Source organism: Tympanuchus pallidicinctus, unplaced genomic scaffold, assembly GCF_026119805.1.
Source record: "Tympanuchus pallidicinctus isolate F22 unplaced genomic scaffold, pur_lepc_1.0 scaffold17, whole genome shotgun sequence".
Lineage (NCBI taxonomy): Eukaryota > Metazoa > Chordata > Aves > Galliformes > Phasianidae > Tympanuchus > Tympanuchus pallidicinctus.
The window spans coordinates 4,524,114-4,546,398 of record NW_026294690.1 but is presented as its reverse complement, the minus strand read 5'-3'; the positions used below and the strand labels follow the sequence as shown (position 1 = coordinate 4,546,398).

General features: G+C 36.7%; 2 protein-coding genes across 16 annotated transcripts in view; one reads left to right on the top strand and one right to left on the bottom strand.

The window, feature by feature from the left end:
• SYN2 (synapsin II) overlaps positions 1 to 22,285 on the bottom strand; it is a 143,488-nt gene that overhangs the window by 14,574 nt on the left and 106,629 nt on the right. For 3 of the 5 annotated variants that reach the window (XM_052679040.1, XM_052679043.1, XM_052679041.1), the window contains exons 9-10: positions 18,226 to 18,328; positions 7,546 to 7,695 (exon numbers count right to left, since the gene is read on the bottom strand). In XM_052679040.1, coding sequence (XP_052535000.1) covers positions 7,546 to 7,695; positions 18,226 to 18,328 — 253 coding nt within the window. Of the gene's footprint in view, positions 1 to 10; positions 414 to 7,545; positions 7,696 to 18,225; positions 18,329 to 22,285 lie in introns of those variants that run through there. The other 2 variants (XR_008205739.1, XM_052679044.1) reach the window with 2 other exon arrangements.
• The window catches only part of TIMP4 (TIMP metallopeptidase inhibitor 4), a 108,743-nt gene that overhangs the window by 44,260 nt on the left and 42,198 nt on the right, over positions 1 to 22,285 (top strand). Inside the window, exon 1 of one of the 11 annotated variants that reach the window (XM_052679054.1) lies at positions 18,260 to 18,354. The exons of the other annotated variants lie outside the window; for them this stretch is intronic. The gene's annotated coding sequence lies outside the window, so the exon portion shown is untranslated. Of the gene's footprint in view, positions 1 to 18,259; positions 18,355 to 22,285 lie in introns of those variants that run through there. 11 annotated transcript variants of the gene reach the window in all.

The window sequence follows — 22,285 nt, the reverse complement described above, 5'->3', positions numbered from 1 at the left end:
CTGTCAACATAATGGGCAGATTGGAAGACAGACGGTCAGAAAGTTAAGAAAAGCATTATTTTGTTGTTCAGTTTTGACCAAAGTCATTATTAATATGTTTTTAAAAGTTATTAATTAGCAGTACTTCTAATATGTGTTGGGTTTTTTTTCTTTTCCCAGTTTTATCTAGCATTTTGTTGCTTTATGTATTATAAAAATTACTAGCAGTAAGGCTGTTGCCTTACTTACCTGTCCTACAAACAATAAGTTATTCTGATCATCGCGGTCCTGATGCTGGAGTCTGTCACACTGCTTATGGGTGACATAAGCAGTTTTTTCTCTTCTATGAAATATTTTGGGAGCTCTTTCTGTTATCAAGCTTTACTCAGCTTATCTGCAGGGAGATCATGCATGTATTCTTCCCAGACACTCCACTGACAACAAACATTCAGTACAGTCAGAACGAAAAGCAATAATAATAATACTCATTAAAAAAACACTCACAAAATCTAGAGACAAACAAACAAAAACACAATCCACCAAACCAAGGCAACATCCTGAAAACTTCTGTTTTCACTAATTTCTATTGATTTCAGTAAAAATTGTAACCAAATAATCCTAACCTTCTAATATGTGCCTTCTAGGGTCTTTTATTACTGAAGTATCCCTTTAAAAAGCACATTATAAAGGCACGCTTGTTTAGTTGTGGCACACTAATTCAAAACAAGCTAGGAAAGATGAGCACTTACTGGTATTTTGATTTAATCATCTTCATTTAATTGATACATTTCCAGCTAGCCACCAAAACCAACCGTGTAGACATCACTACTAGAAGAACTGAGCAATACGTACTTACCTCTGTAGTGATTACTCCATCTACTGGTACAGGATCTTAATAAACATTTTTAAATAGGTTATTTTAAACTTTACAGTATTTTTCAATGAAATCTCTGTTCAGTATCTGTGCATTGTGTCCTACTGCTGTCACAGAGGCTCAGATGTATTTTCCTGCATGACCTTCACTTTTAGTATCTCGCTCTCTGAATGTCAAGCTTAAATCAAACCATAAATGAAACAGTGTTTTCAAAAACTCAGTCAGAACTCTTATAAAGTACCCTTAATCCATCAGTTCAGTCTGTTGCGATCCCTATCACTTCTGTAAAGAACAAAGGATCTGCCTTGAATAGATGTCATAATGAAAGATGGACAAAATTGGTGTAATAAAATATATGCTGTCATTATTTATGTGTGATATTTAAACCTGGCTGTTGTAAACATAGGTATGAATGAAGTGTGCCTTCCTCATGCCTATTAACAAGAAGCACTCAGCTCTTGTTAAGTCCATTACAATTCTATTTTCTTCTGTTTTTCTTAATCCCATGCATTAGGATCTAAAATCATTAGGATCTGAAATCATAACAACTGCTTTTCTTGTATTTTCACAAAGGTAAAATAACTAAATGTTAAAAAAGCCCCTTTGATTAAAATAATCTTCTCTTGTTCAAATACACAAAGCTGAATATTGCACATATATATATATACAATTAGATATATGTACATACTAAGTAACCACTGAAATTAAATGGTGTAAATGCATGATAATAGAGGTATCAGAAATTGCAGGAGAGAGAGCATTTCGCGTGGGTAAAATGTACCCAACTTGTTGCTCAGGGCGGTGCAGCTCCTGCGGTGTGCTGCAGTGCTCTGCCGTGCTGGAGGCAGTCAGGACATCAGCTGCCACAAAGACGAGGCCACGAGGTGTCGCTGGGACTCAAGGAAGCAGAACGCAGCGCAGTGAGCAGAGCGAACCAGCAGCTTAACAGAGAACTTGCAAACATTGTTTACTTTACAATTGAAAGAATGCCTTTATGACTTACATGACCTTAAACGTATTTTTTAGCGTTCTTATTGTGGATAAATGGCTCAGCAATATTCTTAATGAGTCTCGATAGTAGTCTTAGATTTTCTGACTATTTGGGCATCTTGCTGCTGCCTGACTGCTTTTCCACTGAGTCACAACAATAAGTCTATAAACATCTTAACGTAACAAGCAGTTTGCTTCCTAGGAACTATGGTTTAAAAGGACTTCTAGGCAGATGCAGAGAACAAGTAGTACAGAATAAGTAATAGGATTTCGTTAGTAGTCACTGATGGCTGTCAAAGTGTAAAGAAACTTTCTGAGGTACCCACACACCATAAAAAGAGCTCATTGTACACTAATGTAGACCACAGAAGATACTCAGTTACCAGCTGCACAGATATGCTCTCTGTTTAATGGCTAGGTAAACTGCTTTGTTCATACAGAGTCAGTGATGTCATGGTTTGGAGATACAAATAATTGAAGAGGCATATAGTAATAGCATGGAATCTCCGTGCTGCCTTGCCATAAGCAAGGAGAAAGTCAGGCTAATCTCTTGAGTATGTTTACGATCTGAATTTCTTTCGGATACTACTCCACAAATCCATGTGTGTCTCTTTATGAACAGATGATATGGCTGCCATTTATCTCCTAATTAAATGTCTACCAAAGAAATACAGCACATATAGTTTTAGGGTTCATCAGCTAATTTAGTGACATGCTTAAGGCAAGCAGTTCATAAATTACTCTTGCTGTCTGTTATTGTAGATTTAATTACAACAGGGAATGATTTGCTTTGCATCAATTCAGTAGGATTTTCATGTATTAGTACTCAAACTCTATGTTTACCCTCATTCATATAGAAGGCAGTCTTTCCTTTCCCAAATGTTTATGAAAAGAGTATTGCAATAAGTGGAGAGGGACTGTGACAGCAAGTTCTTGGAGGTGGTGCTGATTGGTGGTATGAAGATAGCCTGGCTAATGTGAGTAGGTTTAGCATTAGCAGCTGATGGATGACACAAAGCTCTAGCAGCCCTAATCTTGGCCCAGATGCTCTTCAACTAATCAACTGTTACACTGCAGGTGAACTTCTGTGAGACTGCAAAGCAGAGCATCATTCAGAAATGAGATCCATGCCTGGACTTCAGCGCAGAAAAATTTACTTTTCGTAACAAGCAGATGAATACTGACTAATAGATTTCCATAAAACTCCATGATGGATTACAGGGATCCTTCCCAGTCGCGTGTATTCCCTTCAGTTAAGATCAAATCAAGTAACCCTATTGTCTACCTCGCATAAAAGCTTCAGTGGTTAAAAAAAATGCTGCTCATCACAAGGAGTTTGCTTTGAAATAAAGAAATAGCAAATACAACAGATGGAATGGAGTAGAACTGTAGCCACTATTATGGAAGCACAAGAATAGATAACTTGATAAGTTTGCTTTTCTCTCTGGAGCTAATACTTTTTATCCACTCTGTGTTCACATTTGGTTCAATTTGCTCTCTCAGTGTAGTAAAATAAACAGGAGAGAACTGTTTGGCTGCAGTCAAATCACATGGGGGCGCAGGGAGTGAAGAACAAATAAGATAAAGACAAAAATTAGAAAAAATCAACCATATGTCTGTGTAGCAGAAGAGGGGTGAGGAGGAGCTCATTGATGCTGTAATGAACTTAAAGTAATTGCACTGAACTTCCCTCTGGGTAGAAAGTAAAGAAAGTATGAAAATGTTTTAAAATAGAATGTTATGAAAGGAAATACGCCAAGTTCTGCTGTTCTGGTCTCAAAACAATTAAAGCACCATCCTCCACTTCTGCATTATTTATTTACATTTTGCTGGTGTGCTACTTCTTTCTCTTAAATAGAAAGTAACCAGGATACTGGGGAATGCTCCGCTCTTTGAGATTTTATGTGGTTATGGATATTGTGCCTCTGGTGCATGCATCTCTTCCTTCCATTAGGGATATAAACTTCCTTGTTCTGTGGTTGATAATGCAGCGTGATCTCAACAGAGCTGTTGAGATTTTCTTAATATGATTTTCCTTATTTTCAACTGCTAATATCACTGTAATCATTTGAATGTTATGGCAATATTATTGCATAATGTAATATTTTACAAAGAATTTGCTTAATCACTACAGGTATCATGATTTGATACGCAGCTTTGAATGTGTTTTACTAATATTGCTTTATATATAAATGTTGCTACAGAAGCACTCATAAAATAGCCTCTACTGAGCAACCGCCTGTAGTTTTGCAAATCCACACAGCAGAACTTTCAGCAGTGATCCTTCCTGTCAAAAGATGGAGACAGAGTTAAGCGATTCCTCTACCTGGAGCATTTCACTGGGTACTTTTATGTACTGTTTTGTATTTTAAGGAAGGATTTGAGAGAGGCTTCTTAGAAGAGTTTTCAAAAGTTAGAAAAGGCTGCAAAAGGAGGAAATTTGGATTTCCATTTATTGCCTACAAGTAGAACACCTGGATTTTGGTTCATTTCATGGAAAAAATCCACAGAAATCACATTCCTAGATATATTTCTACTGAACGTTTTCATCATGGCTGTATGTAAAACAAGCTGTCATTTTTAAAAAATAAATAGAAATGAAGTACGTGTTTGAATTTACAGTTATATAAGGCAGATAAAGCTGTCCAGGGATTCTTGCTTTTCTTTGTAGTGGGAAGACTCGTGAAGTGACTGATAAAAACAAAACTGGTAAGTTTTGAGTCCTGTAACTCAAAATGCTCTCTTTCCTGGTATGGTTTGATCATGCTGTCAAAGGTATGCAGAAAGCTGAGACCACAAAAGCACGACAGTTTGTTGGCTGCACAGACAGGGGGGAGAGGAGCAACAGAAAGAACTGTGCACCGGTGCTTTCACCTTCACTGATTATTCCTCTTCTTTTCAGTGTATCTTGTTATGAAAGGTTTATAAACAAATTAGTAAATAAGTTGATATCTCAAACAAGTTTAAGAATCACGGGATCTGCACTTTTGAGTTTTTAACATGAGCAACAGAGTTGTCTGAGGTTCTTATTTTTGGAATTCACTACTGGCACTCTGACAGAGGGAACTTTGCTGGCCTTCAAAACATATTCCAAGGCCAATCACTTCCATCAGGATTTGGCTGCATAGCTCTAAACAAAGACTTGTTTTCCTAATCACTGTTTTCTGATGGATTACTAGTTAATTGGAACAGTACTGACCATGGAGGGCATTTGTAAACTGAAACATTGTTTTCTTGCATGATGAACCCAATGCCACAGATACATCATAAATAATTAAAAACACCCAAACGTAGATAATAGGGGAATTCAAAATATGGCACTTCTATGGCTGTAAACGACTCATCTGACTTTTTGGTATTTGTGTTACTTTAGTCTCTAAGACCACGCACTGACACGCACATACTTTATTTGGGATGAATTCCTGGCTTCAGTTTTATAGGGACTGCATGAATATGCACTGTCTCTCCTTTCTCTGCAGGTGAATGGGCCTTATTGTTCAAGGATAGAAAATAATGCCTGAGATTAGAAAGGAAGAAATCTGTTCAAAGAAGTAAAGGACAGCTTGGTTTAACAGACTAATTGTATTCTTAGGAAAACAACCCAGTTAATAACGAACTGCGCATAAGGAGGTATCTGATTTGAATACTCATGATTGTCTCCCTGAGAAGATTAATGGTGTTTGCAAATGGCATCTTCTATAGGAATTTAGATCCCATTTGTCTGACCTAAGCTGGTGAGTAATGTAAGAAGGAAAATTTTAAGGAAGCAGATTAACTGAGAAATGTAAATAATATTGCAAACATTCTGAAGGGATGTATCTCTGATTTTGGTCAACTGTAATTTATAAGTAAGGGACACGATAAGGCAGGTAAGATTAATGTTGAATCACATTCTGTTGCCTTTAGTAAAGGCTGAGTTCTTCAGTAACCTAGACTTATCAGTGGAAACACGGTAGACATTCAGCAGCTCACCAGCTGATACTATCTTTTGATTCATCTAAGGCTTCTTTGCTTAACAGGAAAAAATTCCTTTTCATGGACATGATGGGTGACAGAAATGACTGAGGAATTTAGAAACTTTCTAAAAATGTTGCCTGTCCTGTTTTCATTCTAGATCTGGTCCTCTGTAGGCAGTTTTAGGTGGAAATTATAAAAACCTGTATTTACATACAACAGGTAACCAATTTCTTTGTATGACACCAGTAACCACAAACATTTTTCCATCATTGCCTTCTTTGAAATCCAGGGAAGCATGCTTACAAAGGACCTTAGGTTTAGTGATTTAAAGCATCGAAGTCACTGTGAATCTGTCCATTATTGCTACAAATTTTGATTTGTGTTGATAAATCTTTGGGCAGCTCTGGGTTTGACACTTTCCTTCATTTGTACGTATGACTAATTTTACAGTCTCAGAAAAAACTGCATTTGGTATGAGGTGATTTATTTTCTGCCTTTATTGTCCCTCTTTTTCGGTGCTCTATACAATAAACGTGAGTCATGCTGGATGGAAACGTCTCCATTGTGTGTGGTTCAGCAATTTGTGCTTAGCTTTGAGTGGCTGTAATATAAATAGAAGCCACACCAATTTTTTATGTGGGATGGTGTATTTTTATAACTTAAAGCATGATGATATATTTGAAGAACAAATTAGTCACCCTACCTCAAGAACTCGTCTGTCTGAGGTATGCCACAAAACTGTTTTCAAACTGTTTACCTGGTATGGCGCCTACTGGCAGTAAAAATAGATTCTCGATTTTGGCTTGGTAATTACTGTAATATAGTTTGGATTACTTTGTTAATTAACTGATCAGCATGGAGCTGCGCTGGTACCAAGCAGCAGTCCTTAATAGTTTATTGTCATGGTTTATTCCTTCAGTATATTAAAAGAAGCACCTGAAAGTTGAAGCTAGTAATGCTGTTCTTGATTAGACCTGCTGCCTAGCCTATGAACTGATAAGAGCTGCTGTTTAGCACTTAGGTGGCCTCTTTATGCTCTTAAAACCTTGTACAAATTAATGACACCCACAGAAATTTTCTGAAGTGTCAATAAAAGAGACTTTGGATTTGTAAGCACAGAAATGGAAATGAGGATAATGACCAAAGTCTGAAGGACAGCTGGTAGCAAAGCAAAGGGCAGAATTCTGTGGTTAACATGCTTTAATTATCAGACTGTATGAAATACAATAGATGAAAATCGTTCCTTTTCAATCTTTGAAACTAGTTTGATAGAATGCTAAGCGTATTTCAGGAGTTTCCTAGATTTGAGAGGCATTTTCCTGAATTGTAGCACATCAAAAGATGATCATATAAGTAAGGTCAGAAATGCACATGAGCAAGAATTATCTTAGCACTCTTACTGATATCCTCAGGGCAAAGACTGTTGTGATATTTAAACTTCTATAACATTTCATGTAGATGAAGCTGAAAAAAAATAATACAAAACCCAGTAATTCACAGAATCCAGAGCTGACAATTTACTTGTAGAATCATATCAACAAAACAGTAAAAAAAACCCTGCACTACTCAGTTACGTCCATCCATCTCACTCAATCATGACAAATCCAACAGACATATTGAAAAGCTCTTGAATTGCTGTAGCTGAGAGTACATCTGCATAGCTGTCCAGCCAGATTCTTGAAGGAAAATGTTGAGTGTAACATTATAGAAAAAGTTGCTTTATTTTAAAGACAGAGATTTCCTACCTGAGGCTGCTGAGTGGCAGTGGGTCTCTGAGGAGATGGTATAGGAGTTTTGGACAACATTTGGTTCATTTTGCTTACAACTAATTCAGTTATATGTTGCCTGTCTTCGATCTGATGCTCACCGATCAGAGGCATTGCACAGTCCATTACCTGTAAAATAAAATATGGCACCAAAGTAAACTTATTCCACATCTGTGTAGAATATCAGGTCATCTTTAAAAACAAAAGAAAAAGAAACTAAACACAAATGGGATCTGTATAAATGGTACAAGTTATACCAGAATAAAAAACAAAAAAAGCCCAAGTGCCGGATGTGGATCAGCAGAGCAAAAGAACAGCAGTTTTACCACATCATCTCTTTCTAATCTCCAAGCAACATACAGCTGCAGTACAGGACGTGGGCATGCACTCTTTAAGGAACATGATTCTGGTGGGAAGCTCACAGCTATAGCAGATAAGGAATATGAGATTTTTTAGGCTATTCTCTTGACTGCTGGAACCTGTCTGCACTGCTGTCTAAGCTACATTTTTGAGGATTTTTTTTCTCTCAGGTGTTGTTGTGGTTCAGCTCTGATCATCAACTGAATTAGAACATGGAAATACCAACTAGACCTTCAGCTACCCAGCTCTTTGTTGGATTTCTGCTCTCACAGCAAGGATCCTTATTGATTAGAGAAAACTTTGTAACAAGATCTTGTTGTTACTGATGGGCTGTTTTGAAAAGCAGCATGGCTGCAATGCAGCTGAAGCAAAAAAACCCAACAACCAACAGAACAAAACATAATAAAACAGAATATCAGACCGACCGATCAAAACGTACTTCTTTCCTTGGTACATGTTACTGGTCAACACAGTGCAGCATTTTCATTCAGCTATTCTAGTGGATAAAACTAACACAGAATTCTGTTTGCTTCAGTGGGCTGTAAGGATCTCTCATTTACTCAGAGGTACTGTTACTTTTACAGGGAACCTATTTTTGATGCATCTCTGTGTGTTTCATGAGAAATAGAAGGATTACAAAGTGACCCTGACTGCTATTCACAATGGCAATAGACATTCTTATTTCTGCAATCACAGAGGATTTAATTTGCTTCTGAGAAATTGCAGTCTTTCATTCAATTCAGAAAAAGGTGACAGCGTGTCATCTGCAGCTCTGCATTTTGGTGTATCTCATGGATGTGGATCACAAGTGACCGAAGCCTACAACACAAGCAGTAATATTAGCAATTAATAAATGACTGTAAAGGATAAAGCAGTTGGACTACATTAGTGGTAATATACCTGATGGCTGTTATTGTGTCTGACCCAGTTAGATTGTTTGTACAAACTGAATTGTGTCCATCTAATTTCCAGTGTGTGCCAGATGAAAAATGTCACACAAAATTTCTCACTAGAGTGGACACATCTTGCAGTTGATGCAGAAGTAAGCTGTGCTGGTAAGAGAGAGGATGGTGGTGGATGAAGAAGGAAAGCATCATTAAGAAGGAATCCTTATGGATTTTGCCCAGATCTAGAAGGTGACCTAGATCAGTGAATTATATGGAGGTGTTATAGTACATTCAGCAGTGAACTGCCCTGTGTGTCTTTGGCTTCTCTTCTCCATTGCAGGTAAATGGAAGAGGACTGAAAAGGTTCAACAAAATCAAGAGACTGCTGGAAGACTTTTTCTGCCACAGTTGGCAGAAAATTAGCACAATTGGGAGTGCTCATGATCAGAGAAACTTCATAAATGTCACTCACTCCTACTCAATCTCTAGCAAAAGGACTGGAAAAGGGCTCTGCTGACAGCATGCAGGGCTAGTTTGACTGGAGAAGCTGATTCTGATGTAAGTTGGCACATTGAGCTTTTTCCATTAATTACTCAGCTTGTGTTGTTGAAGGGAAGATACCGAAATTTTGTGATAAGACCCAATTATGCAAAATATTCACAAAGTGGAAGAATGTTGTTCTTTGTTGGGCTGTCACAGTGATCAGACTGAAGGGAATAAAGCTGGTGGTTCTGAATTCTATGGGATGAAGAGGTATATATAGTAGGGCCAACAAAACTCTCCTCAACCCACTACCTTACATTGCACACTATCTCTTTATAGTGCTATAGAAATTCTTAGTGATGCTGACAAAGACTTTGTTCTGATAATATTAGCTTGAAGCCCAAAAGTGTTTACATTATTCTTCTGTTTGTTGATTTATGAGAGACACTAACATTGCATACTGGCAATCAAAGTGCTGACAACATTTGCTTTGGGATTTTCAAATCTAGGATGTCTCCTCTAAGCTTTCTCACAGCAAAGAGAATTTGAAATAAACCTAAAGCAAACAAAGAAATAATAGTTGAGATCTAGAGCAAATGTTTCCTAAAGACGAATGAATGTATGAAGAAGAAAGGCTTGAGTGAAGAAGCATGACAGGTGTGAGAAAGGAAACCTCACTTTCTTCAAGATCCACTTACATTAAAAAATATATTTGGAATTACCATGAAAGAAGTTGCCTAAAATAAGATCCTGCCAAAGGATTAGATAGGATGAAGATCCAGAGGACTGGGCTCTGACTCTGAGTTTCTATTTCCAAATGCTTCTACAACTGCTTACACATAAGTGTATTTGGGAGTTATTTGCACGCTGTTTACCAGAACACATTGAAAAGTTGTCATTCTTTGGCCAGGGATGAAAGAAGCAGCTTTGAGGTGTTGCTCAAAACTCCGCATCTACATTGGTAATTCATCTACCTCAGCTCAGCTTTGACAGCTATAAAATAACATGAAGTCTATTCTGTTCAGATTTTGAAGGGATTTTGAATTAATTTTGATTAATACCAGTTGTAAAATACCCTTTGGCTGCTCAGATGGAACAGTTTCATAAGAAAAATTAGTTATTAGACAGCATTGCTTTAAACTTCGCATCAAAGTAGCAAAAGAAAAGAACATAAAGTTTTGAGTATGTTTCAATATACTGGAATGGAAAATTACTGTGCAGATCCTAAACTAAAATAAATGATAAGTTATTGCTGGACTTTTACCTATGACAGATATATGATTTGACAGAAGAATATTAAGAGTTATCATTGTTAGACTGGTAATTTGTGACAGCTGCCAGAAGCAGCATAGATAAATCAGTCTAATTTGGTAGGTTCCTTTAGATTTTCACCCCATGTGTCTTGAAACATGAGTATGAAATTAGAATATCTCTAAACAGAGATAATGTATGTCAAGGTTCCAACTCTTAATGTAGTTTAGACATCCCTTATATTTCCTCTGTGTCCCAGACAAAAGTGTGCTAGTTTTGGTTAATGCCATGGAACTCAGTACCACAACTTGAGCAGTTTAAGTTCTCACAACGTGTGAAGCTTTCAGACTCACTGCCAACGATCCAAGTTGTTGAATTAGTGAATATGCCCTGCTGGGCTTGACAGAATGGTTGGTAGATAAGCATCAATTTGGTCAGAACTGGTTTGTGGCCGTGCCATTCAGCAATGCTTAGCTGACTTGGATTTAACACTGAAGGGCTTATTATGTGGAAATCTTCAAGCAGATCACTCCTTAGATCCAGAGGAGCCTCTGTTGAACACCTCAGGTGTATTTTAAACAAAATCTTAAAAATCTAATTTCTTGAAGATAGTCAGATAGTGTTTGTAAGTATAGCTGCCGTGTTCACCTACTGAGGCAGATTCAAATACATATGGCATAAAAAACCAGCCATTTGTCCTTGAGAACCTTTTGTCACTGTGACAGGTTTTGATGTTGATTAAAAACCCTTTTGTTAGCTGCTATACTGTTGCTGCTGCTGTGCTTTTATTCTCCTTCCTAGTAAAATAATGAATGAAAGTTATCAGAAATCACTAATGTTTTATACAAGCATATCTTAAGAATTGAAATATTTTGTGTAACACCAACAGAGTTTTTAAAACTTGTGAATGATTAATAGGAATGTCATGATGGCTCCTCTCTCCTTAGAGGGCTTGGCAAAGTTTAAACACAGACAGCATCCTGGTTTATAAACAGCCTATTGACACTCTTTACTAGTCCTAAAATATCCTTTAAACACTTTGCCAGGTTTTTTTTCAGTATCTAGTTTAGCTATTTAAAATACTGGAATTTCCCACTATGAAGATTTCATAGAAGAAAGACGTTTGCAATTTATATGGATTAAAGTGTTACTTTTGTAGATGTCAGTAAAAACATAGATCACTATGAACTATCATTACTCAGCTCATACTGCTTTCATCTTTGATTTAAATGCATTTCAGTACCCAATTCTATAGGATGAATTTCTCTTATCACCCATAAAACATATGCTGAAATGCAGTTAACACAACTTTATGATAAACTGTGAGAGACCAACTATATATTAGCAGTAATATGGAAACTACAGCAGGATGATTAAGTCAACAAAATGCTGTGATAAAATAAAACACCTTTCAGTGATATGACCCTTCAGTGAATTTGTGCCTTCTGCTGTTGCTTCTGTGTGTAAGGTAAGTATTTGAGATTTTGGCTGCAAAACTGAGACTGGTAAGAAAGAAAAGAGAAATGCTGTTTATTTCTGATGACCATCAAAGGAAATGGGATGGGATTAATAAGAGAGCCAGTGCAAATATAAAACACCAGTAATTGCAAAGGACTCACCATTATGAAGCAGAAACTACGCTGCCATTGTCTACACATACTTCTCCAGTACATAAAATATCAACCACCAAAGAATTATGAAAGATCTCTTATCTACAGCTTTATGAAGAAATGGTGCTGGGAAAGATGGAGTTGCAGAGATAAGAGGAATGGCAAATGTAAAAGACTGTGGCATGGTAAGAGAAAAAGTTGTTTGTCAGGATGCTGAGAGGAATAAGAATGAACAGATAGAAGGCTTGCCAGTCAGAAGTGCATAGGGAGTCTGACAGGAGAACAGTGCATGGATTTCACATGGAAAAAGACCTGGGAGATTCAAGAGAAGCTAAGTGCAGAGGGAGTAGCAATTAATTTCATCAGAAATCAAAGGAATTTTGAAGGTCTATGCTTGAGAGTGTGAGGACTGAGGAAAAAAAACAACAACAACAAAAAAAACAACCCAAAACATTTACTTTGGTCTATGAATAAGAGAAGCTGGATTGTATTGTTGCTATTTTCTTCTGTGTTTTTTTATGGGACCTGGATGTCTGCAGTTGTGGTGAAAACTTTGACCAGAAAAGCAGAGGCTGAAAGAGAATTTAATGAAGAGTTCTAAGTACGGGGAAAGTAACTGACATTAAGAACAAGTAATAGTTTGAGAAGGTCATTTAAGATTGAGTGGGATGTAAGAGAAGGTGGTGTAATTTCTGAGAAGTAAGGAAGTGACTGGATATGAAGTAATCATGGGGCTTTCCCAGAGGTCTCTACAGCAGATGCAGGAATTGTTTGTAATTGGAAATGTAACCACACCTGAGAAGTTGGCAGGGACAGTACTGGAGGGAGACATTGGCTGCTAGGAAAATTTTTACAGTCCCTCCTGCAGTGAGTGAATAACAAGATTTGCAGAAAAAGAATAACGATGGCTGAGAAAGTGAATCAAACTGTGAGGGACCCAACAGCCTGAAGACAAACTTATGTAACTGCTTTTCTATCTGGAATGAAAAGAAACAGAAAAATCTCCCTCTCCTATGTCTTTAAGGATGGGCCCTGAACGACGTGAGAGTTAGATGTGCTTTGAGCAATTGGACAAAGTGACACCCAGATCTCCCTTCCATTCTAAAAATGTCTATGATTTATGAGACACCTCTTATAATAATATCACAAAATAATACTAAAGGAATATATTTTCATGTCCGGTATTTGGTGCTCAGTTTTGGAACTGGATATGATTCAGATAGAATAATAAGTGAGTTTAGCTTCTGAGCACATGGATGTACAGTATTACAGTCTTGGGCTCCTTAAACTTGTCATCAAATAGTATGAATAACATTTCAAAGGAAGTACAGCCACAGGTAAATTGAACACAAACACTGCATGAGATACAGGTTTTGTCACCTTTACTCCCTTCTCATCTATTCTTTTGTGTACTTTAGCCAGTATTATTCCGGACAGTGAATATGGAAATAGGCAAGTCTTTAAAAGACAGCATGCTTATAGCTGGTGCCGCATCATCAGATCTCGTGAAACAGATACGTTTTAGAAAAGCTGCTGGTATATTTTCTAGTAGGTGAAACAATTGCAGCACCTTCAGAAATGGTGTCTGTTACACTGGGACTTCAAAAAAATCAAATTCTGTTTTTTTAATTTCTTAAACTATTTTACAGTTCCTGAAAACATTTCTTAGGAAATCCACATGTTGTGCATCTTGCTAGGTTATAACCCACTTAGAAGCTGATTTTAATATAGCTTAGGATAAAAATAAGCAGAAATAGGACACCTGCAGCAGCCATCCCCACCCACTCCCCCATTCACTTTTGAGCAAAATTTGGTAACTATCCATGAGGCCACTTTAAAGGATTCTGTTCTTTTTTGTTGTTGTTGTTTTTACTGCATTCATCATCACTATATGAGCTTTCTGTTTTGTTTCCCTGAGGCTTGGTTTTCCAGAAATGAGTCATGAAAAAGGTATTATTCAGTGGTCAGGAACAAGAAACACTCCATTTTGTGTTCCTTCTATTATTGAACTACAGAAATATTAATTGTAAAAATGAAAAATTGAATTCTTTCTCATTTAAGTTTTTAAAGCTTAATGGACCTTAATTTGATGCCTATTATCAAGAATTGATGAAGTGGTTAAAACATTGTATGTTGAAATGATGTGTTCTTAAAATTCTAATTTCTACAACTTGTCTCTGGTGTAATGATGCTTGGCAGCTGAGTATTCAAATTGAAGTAAGAAGAATAGGAACTATACCAACAGCTGACTGTTACACACAGAAATGACTTGGGATTCCTCCTGAGCAACCTGACAGCCCTTTCAATTCATTCATTTGAAGAGGTTTGGAGATGCTTCTTTGGAGTACAGAAGTAAAAGGCAAAAAACACCAAAACCAACCCTACAACAAACCAACCAAACAATAACACCCCAAACCCCACGAGGTTGCTCTAGAGAAGATAATTCTTTTCTGGGGAACAAGTTTTAGAAAACCTTGTTCTTTTAAAAGGCAAAGTTACTTCTTAGTAACTAAGAAAACTGTAGAGAACTTGCAGCTTCACAGAAAAAGAGAGGCTGTATTACATTTGCATGATACTGTGACTCCAGTGTTTTGTCCTTGCTGTCTTCTGGCAGATTGGTCTGCATAAGTTACCCCTCATCTGCATAACAGGAAGGCTCAAATGAACACTTCAAAGTTCCCATGGGTGTCACATTTACAGCAGGTGGAAGGATGAATGTGTTTGTTTTATAATGTTTGGAACATAATGGTAGGATTGGCCTGAACTCATGAAAATATCTAGAGTAGCTTAAAAAGTACAAAGATGCCAGTGCACAAAGCAGCGCAATAAAACAGACTCAGATCAATAAAATGCATCCAAACTAAGAACCAAAAGCTAAAAATGTGAGAAGGCATTTCTTGTTATTTGTTATTACATTACTTGGTCAAAGGAACATGCATATCCCAGCAGGAAGGCAGCTACAAGAAGTTAATAGTAATTAGCATCTGTATATTTCTATTTCTTAAGAACAGTTATGTATGTAGAAATTATGTGTTGAAATTATACATCAGTGTCACTAAACATCCTTCTTATCTTTCTTTCTTTTTAGCTTTCTAAACCTTCTATATTACACCTGAGCAGGCATTACTCTACGTACACAGCAGGCATTATTCTACTTAAACAACAAGCATACTTTTCATAAATTGCATGGCCATGGAGGGTTGGAATATGTTCTCAAATTCTCATAGAATAAGTTGTCAAATTGTCATCACTTCAATCATACATAGAGAAGAGAAACTACTGGAGAAACTAAAATAGTGAGTTTATCATCTTGAAAAGTTGGGTGTGATGACTGGACCTGAACATTAAGAACCAACACATTCTTACTTGCAATGCAAGAGTACCGTACTAGGTCACAGATTAAAATAAAATCACTTTACTATGCTGCATTCTAAGAAGTGCAGCTAGAATATTACATTCAGGAGACACCGTGTTATTTTGACTCTGTAGCATCAGCCCCTGGTACAATCTGTTGCTCCACATTTTTGGGGAATGAAAGAAAGCAAAATGACAAAATGACCATCACAAAGCAGCTGAATGGCAACATCACCAAAATAAAATTATTGATATAGGATATGAAAGTAATGAACAATATGAAATAATTAATAATAATAATTATACAGTTAATAATAATTAAACAGTTTTCCAGAAATAGTCATTTAACATTGATTTAAGTGTTGCATTTTCTAACAGTAGTTAAGAATAATTTTTTGGAAGCACACGTACTGTTACATGGAATACTTAAGTACTGTGGGTATTTAAAAACTCTTTTTTCAATTATGCATATTCTAAAGCTTTTGCTGAACACCTTTGTCAATACATATGTATGTATTAAGTTCCTGTAAAACGTTCTTCTCCCATCTTAATTACTGAGAATCATTCTGAAATTCTCTCTCTTTTTTTTTTTTTTTAATTTCTTTTTGAAGTCTAATTAGGATTGCATCTGGCATGGAAGATCAGGACATTTGTTCAGAAGCAGGAAGTTAGGTACTTTGCTGTTCCATTACATAATTTTCATTGATTACTTAATTGTCAGAAAACTTCTCCCCCTTCTCCCACCCAATGAGCCAACCAGGCCTGATGCAGAAAGTTTCTCCATGTACACTGACTTCAGTGGAAGCTGATGTTGATTTCTGCCTTTGCTTACAAATCTAAGAAGTATCAAAAATGTTGAAACTGGATTTCAGTGAATGAAAGTGAAGAGTGTTCAGCGTGATAGCAGTTTGCAAGAAAGAATGCAACAGAGTTGTCAAATAAAATAAAGAAGACTTCTTTCATTTCCACTGGAAGCAGAAAACAGCAAGATGAAAGGGGAATGTAAGACCTGAGGTGGAGAGACTAATGACAATCATTTACCAGATGAGCTTTAGCTCCAGTCTGTAAGTCACAAGAGCGTTTTACATCTGAAATCTCCAGTTTCTACAATAACGTACTTGCTGAATGTACTTCCAGTCTAGCTTTGTATCTTTTGCATATGATGTATCAGTTTTTACCTGTTAACTTATTAGATAAATAAGGTCTCATATCTTATTCATTATTTTGTTATTTATTATTTGTATACCATTATTTTATAGTTAAAATTGTAGGGTAAAAATGCATTGCTTAAAGCAGTCAAACTGGAATGAAGTAACTCAATTTACTGGACGTAGACAAACTGGAGCGCATCAAAAATGCTGAGCCTCACCTTCTGAGACATTTAGGGAGCAGAGTTACTGCAGGTATCCTGCAAAGCTTTGGGAAGCTGTGAAAGCCTGAGTGCTGCAGAGATCTAAGACTTCCCATTAAGTCAACAATGTCTGGGACAGAGCTGTGACTACAGCCAAGGAGCGAAGTAGCACACATAGCAGATATTATGTTCAGGATTTTTGTTTATATGTCTCATCAGAAGTCAGAGTGGTTCGTTTTCAGAAAGAGGAGAATACATTTTTTCTACTTTGTCAAATCTCAGACAGATTTACAGGGCAAGCAATAGTTTTAATACACACTTTTGGTGGGACAGACTGCACTATATGGAGGAATAAAAGAAAGGTCTAGTGTGAAACTAAATTTTATGCTACAGTGAGTTACAATGCAGTAAGAAACAGTAAGTTCTGATTTGGCCGGGTAGACTAAGCATACAGGATTTCTTCACTATTCCTCAGCATCTCAGCAGGTAAGCATTAATTATATTTGTTTTGCTGAAGATTTAATTCTGCAAGCTGTTCAGCCCTTTAAAGTGTTATAAATTGACTTGGGAATTCTTAGCACTTGCAATAATTGTAAGTAAATTTATGAAATTAGAAAAATTTAACCCTGTGACAAAACAAAAATTTTTGTTATGCAAAGCTTTTTTGTTTGAAATGGGTATGGATAACTAAAGGAGGAGGTCCATCCATTGCCTCTTTCTGGATCCCAGATTACTGTCATGGCTTGGAAAAAATGCCTTAGTTTTTCCTTTAGCAAATACAAACCTCTAAATTGTGTATTTGGCAAGTGATTGCTTCATGGCTAGACAAAGTTATATTTATCCATAATTAAGGTACATGAAAAAAACTTTTCAAAATGATCCACAACAATATGTTCTAGCATTGGATTTTCATGAGGAATCAGATCTTAAATTAACATTTAGGATAGAAAAAAATAAAACTGTTTCCACTTCATTCTTAATTTGCCTTTCCACGTAAAGATACAATTTTGTTGGGGTTCCCCTGGGAAAATGCTATCTATAAACCTTCCAGGAAAAACTGTTAAGCCTGATCAGGAAAGAAGTCACAAGGGCTGGGAAAATATGACATCTACATTTGGTTTTGTTCTGCAGGCCGTGTACATTTCCTCTAGCACTACAAAACATTACCATATGATATGATTGCATTTTCCAGCAAGTGTTGCCACTAACTTGGACTTGTGGCTTTGTAGTATGATTTAAACATTGCTCAAAAATACAGTATTTCCAGAAACACAAATAAGCCAATGCTTAACTGTCACAAATGTTCTTCATTTCCATATCTGTAATATATAAAGCATTTATTGAAAAGAGTGGGATTGCTTACCTCAAAAATATAATCTTTTCCATCCTTTCCATGCACAGCTTTAACAGCACAGATGTCCAAACCACCAAATATTTCAGAACAGGTGTCAACCCAAAGCTTGTACCTGTTTTATAAAACAATTTTTTTTCTGTAAGTATCTTATTAGGCTCTTGTTTTTCTATAGCCTTAATCTAAATCTGCATTTTATATAAAGTTTGCTTAAAACACAGAATTTTCACTGTTTTTTCAGCTTTATTGAATTTGTATTTCCTAGAATAGCAGCTTAGAGATCCTGGACCCATTACTCTCCTTTTCCAAGTAGAATCCATAAAAACTGTGATTCTCTATCTTGACCTAACATTACACTGGCTGCTGTCCCAGCTCATATTAGCCCAAATATGTGTCTGCTCTAAACTGTGAGTGACCTTGTGATAAGATACGCTGGAACACAAACATTATTTCAGGTATCTCATTCTGCACTTCCACTGCCATTATGCTAGTACAGCTTGCTAGTTGTGACTGTACACTATGTGGGAATCCACAGAGGTGTATCTTACCAGTTTCTGTAGTTTCAGTGGTGCCAGAGAAATTTATAAGGCAGGGAATGGGGCTTCTGTTGCCCTGTGAAATTCAAACTGGCACATCTGTGACAGATGCAAGTGTGACCATCCTCCCGCCTGTCAGTCTTGGTAGCGTACTTAATTACGGATGAGTTTTATCCTTGTATCAGGAAAACTAGGATGAGAGTCTCTGTCTTAAATTACTGACCAAACTGTATTTCAAATTAGCAACTTTTCTATATACTGAACAAGGCAAAAGAAAAATCAAGAAACAGCAGGCCTTAAGACAATTGAAGATGAACAGCCACAGGGCACTATGCAAAAGTTATGCAGCATGCAGACAAACATAACATCTTCATGTAGGGTTACAGACAATTACAGGAAAATTCAAAAGAAATTTAGAAAATTTTGAAGAATGGTTATAACTCTAACAAAAAACATAGTAATTCATACAGTACTGAACTCCTGCACTGCATTTTTATCCTCGTGGTAAGAAATTTGGTCTGATAAATGGAAAATGAACCCATTCTACATGCAGTAATGTGATTTATTTTTCTTGCTTGAGGAGCTTAATTCATTCTATGAATAGAGGAATTATCTGACTAAAAAAGGAATGAAGGGGGACTTACTAGAAAAGGAGTGAGGCAATTCCTGATCAAGTACAGAACAGTCAGTAGCACATATGGGGAGCCATAATACTTTGTTGAGGGTGTTCAGAGGTGATTTAGTTGTGTATGTTTGTTAAATGGCAAGGGTTGACTGGCAGGACACAAAGTAGCATTGAGAACTTTAATTAACTAATAACAGAGCTGTGTCTGGGTATCACCAAGTGATGATATGGTCTTGCAAGTTTATACAGGCAGGTATCACCATTCCACCAATTGAAGAACAGAACAAAAAAAACAAAACAAACAAACAAAAAAGCAGTTTTAAAACAGTCTTATCATAGACTTTTTTTTTTCATTGGCGAGTATGAAGAAGGGCTGTTTCCTTTTATAGACCCTCCCCTGATCCAGCCTTTAAGCCATGATGATAAATATGCCACATCATATTATTTTCCATTGGGAAAAAAAAAAAAAAAAAAGATGTTATAAACACAGCATTTGACTTCATTGTAGGATGAAAAGAAACTCATTGCTGGGCTGTGAGTCTTAGTCATAAAAATATCCTTAGTAATGATCCCCTTTCCAAGTACACTTATTAGATCACACTCTCCATATTTTCTGTTCTCATGGGAAAAAAAAATCTTTTAAGCGGAATAAAAAGAAATCAATACAACTGTTTGAAAAAAATCCTGGTGGTAATATTTGAGCAAAGATTTTTTTTCCTGTGAGAAAAATTTTTTGTCCAAAATGAGAAGTTTTTTTGGAGTCCTGACAATTTCAGCATCTGTAGATGCACTGATTGGCTGGACTGCTTGCACACATTTGCTTATAAACAACCTTTGTTTCTGCTCTAAAATATCACCACATATCTTAGCAAGCCAGGAGGACAGTAAAATTTGCCTTTAATAGCAAATAATTGAAGTTTCTATGAAAAAAAAGGAAGATGTTTTCTTTAAGAAACTGAAAAATTAATCAGATTTAAATAGGAACATGTTCAGTAGTCAATCTCCTTCCAACAAACACAGCTGGAGAAACTGCATTTGGAAAGAGGCCTTGAGTAGACTACCCTGGAGTTTTAAACGCAAGGCTTGCACAGCAGGTTTGACCAGAGGCCGTGGTCCTTATCTTCTCAGAATCAATGTAGCATGCAGTGTCCTCTGAACTGGCAGATGACAAAGTACTTGTGAGGTGAGCACAACTACAGTAAGTCTGTATTCTTCTGGCCCAACTGGGGAGCAGTTCCTCTCTGAAATGAAGGGTTCAGTAAGAATATATAACACTGAAATTTGCTCGTTCTCTGCCTCATCATCATCCCCTACTGCTCCACATTCCTCTTCACTAAATTTCTAGACTAACATTTGTGTTCAGTCAGCAATGTTGACTCAGGCAGCGCTTTCAAAATACTTCTTTCTAAATCATGAGATGCATTATAAATGCCTTGAAGTGCACATGCATCAGATTTGATTGCTTTTGGTGTGCCTCTAAAGTACTTCAGCTCTTCAGAAAACTTCAATTTGCTTTTACTTCCTTTTTTTGCTTTGTATGTAATCAGACTAAAATTATGGCATAGCCTCGCTGTTACGAGAACATATCCCTCTTTTCTATGCTTTTGTCTTCATCAGCATAAAAGTTCTGGTTTGTTGCTAGTGTTTTTTAAAGTGAATATACAGATATGATTTAATTATGTTACATTCAAATGTGGAAGCAGAACCAAAGCAGCACAGAGCATTTACAGTGAAGTGGCTGTGCATTTTGTACTCACTGCCCATACTTGATACTATTTAGTTTTCCTTATGGCCAAATTAAAGTGTGGTTTTTTCACAGAGAAGTAGTTCTTGGACTGTAATTACACAGAGTAAAGCACACTCTTTCTCTCTTAGTGAAGGCATAACCTCACAGTCTAAAGCAAAGTGGGAGGGGAATGAGAATGAGAAAATAATGTGGCTCCACTCCATCCCCAGAGGGGACATCAGTGAGGACGCAGTCTAGACTGGGGTTGGACAGCAGGGAGTTGTAATTCCCGTCTTATTTGTTTTCACCTTTCTTAGGGCAGGCAATGGTTCAGTTCCGTTTCTCTCAGCTACGAGTAATTGTAGGGCCAGATTTAAAAAAAAACAACTACAAAAAACCGACACAAAACCAACCAACCAAACAACAGAAAAAGGCTGTTGTTGAACTGTGAAGCACCATTTAGATTACACTTCTACTGCACAGAGTTTTCAACATTTGTACATGTATTGACTGACTGGAGTAAATTTAGGGAAAATAAAGCTGTAATGTGAAAGAGAAACCTTTGTAGAAGGTGAACAAAATAAAATTCATAGCCATAAAAAGCACTACAGCTTTTCTCTGCATGTAAAAGAGGCCTATATTTTGTGATTGGAGAAAATGAGCAGCATTGAGCAGTAGCAGAGTGAGGCTTCAAAATATACTGCAGACTGATGTACTGAATTGCTAAGAGATAATCAGAGCAAGGATGGGAGAGAAAAGCACAATAAAACAAAGTACAGAGCAGGAATGATGACATGAGGAGAAAAAAGCTTTGTTATATTTCAGCATCTGGGCAGAAAGACTCACAGTGCAGTTGACCAGAAGATTCAATAATGACAAATAAGCAATTTAGTGGAAAAGAGAAATACAATTTAAATAGGCAAAGTTAAGAAAAAAACACTTTGTTGCATTACGTGACATAGGAGAAAAAGTTTAAACACTGTGACATGGAGTAAAGTAAAAGAGATCAAATGAACCAGAGGAAATGACTGGTAGGTTGAACCTGAAAATGGCATACTGTGAAGGGAATTCCAGTAGCTTTCTAGGTGCAGATATATATTTAGGAGCTCAAGGGTGCCTGCAAACATGTAAGCCTGATAGTTAGCTTGATTATTTAGCTGAGACAACTCATAGGGAAACACTTCT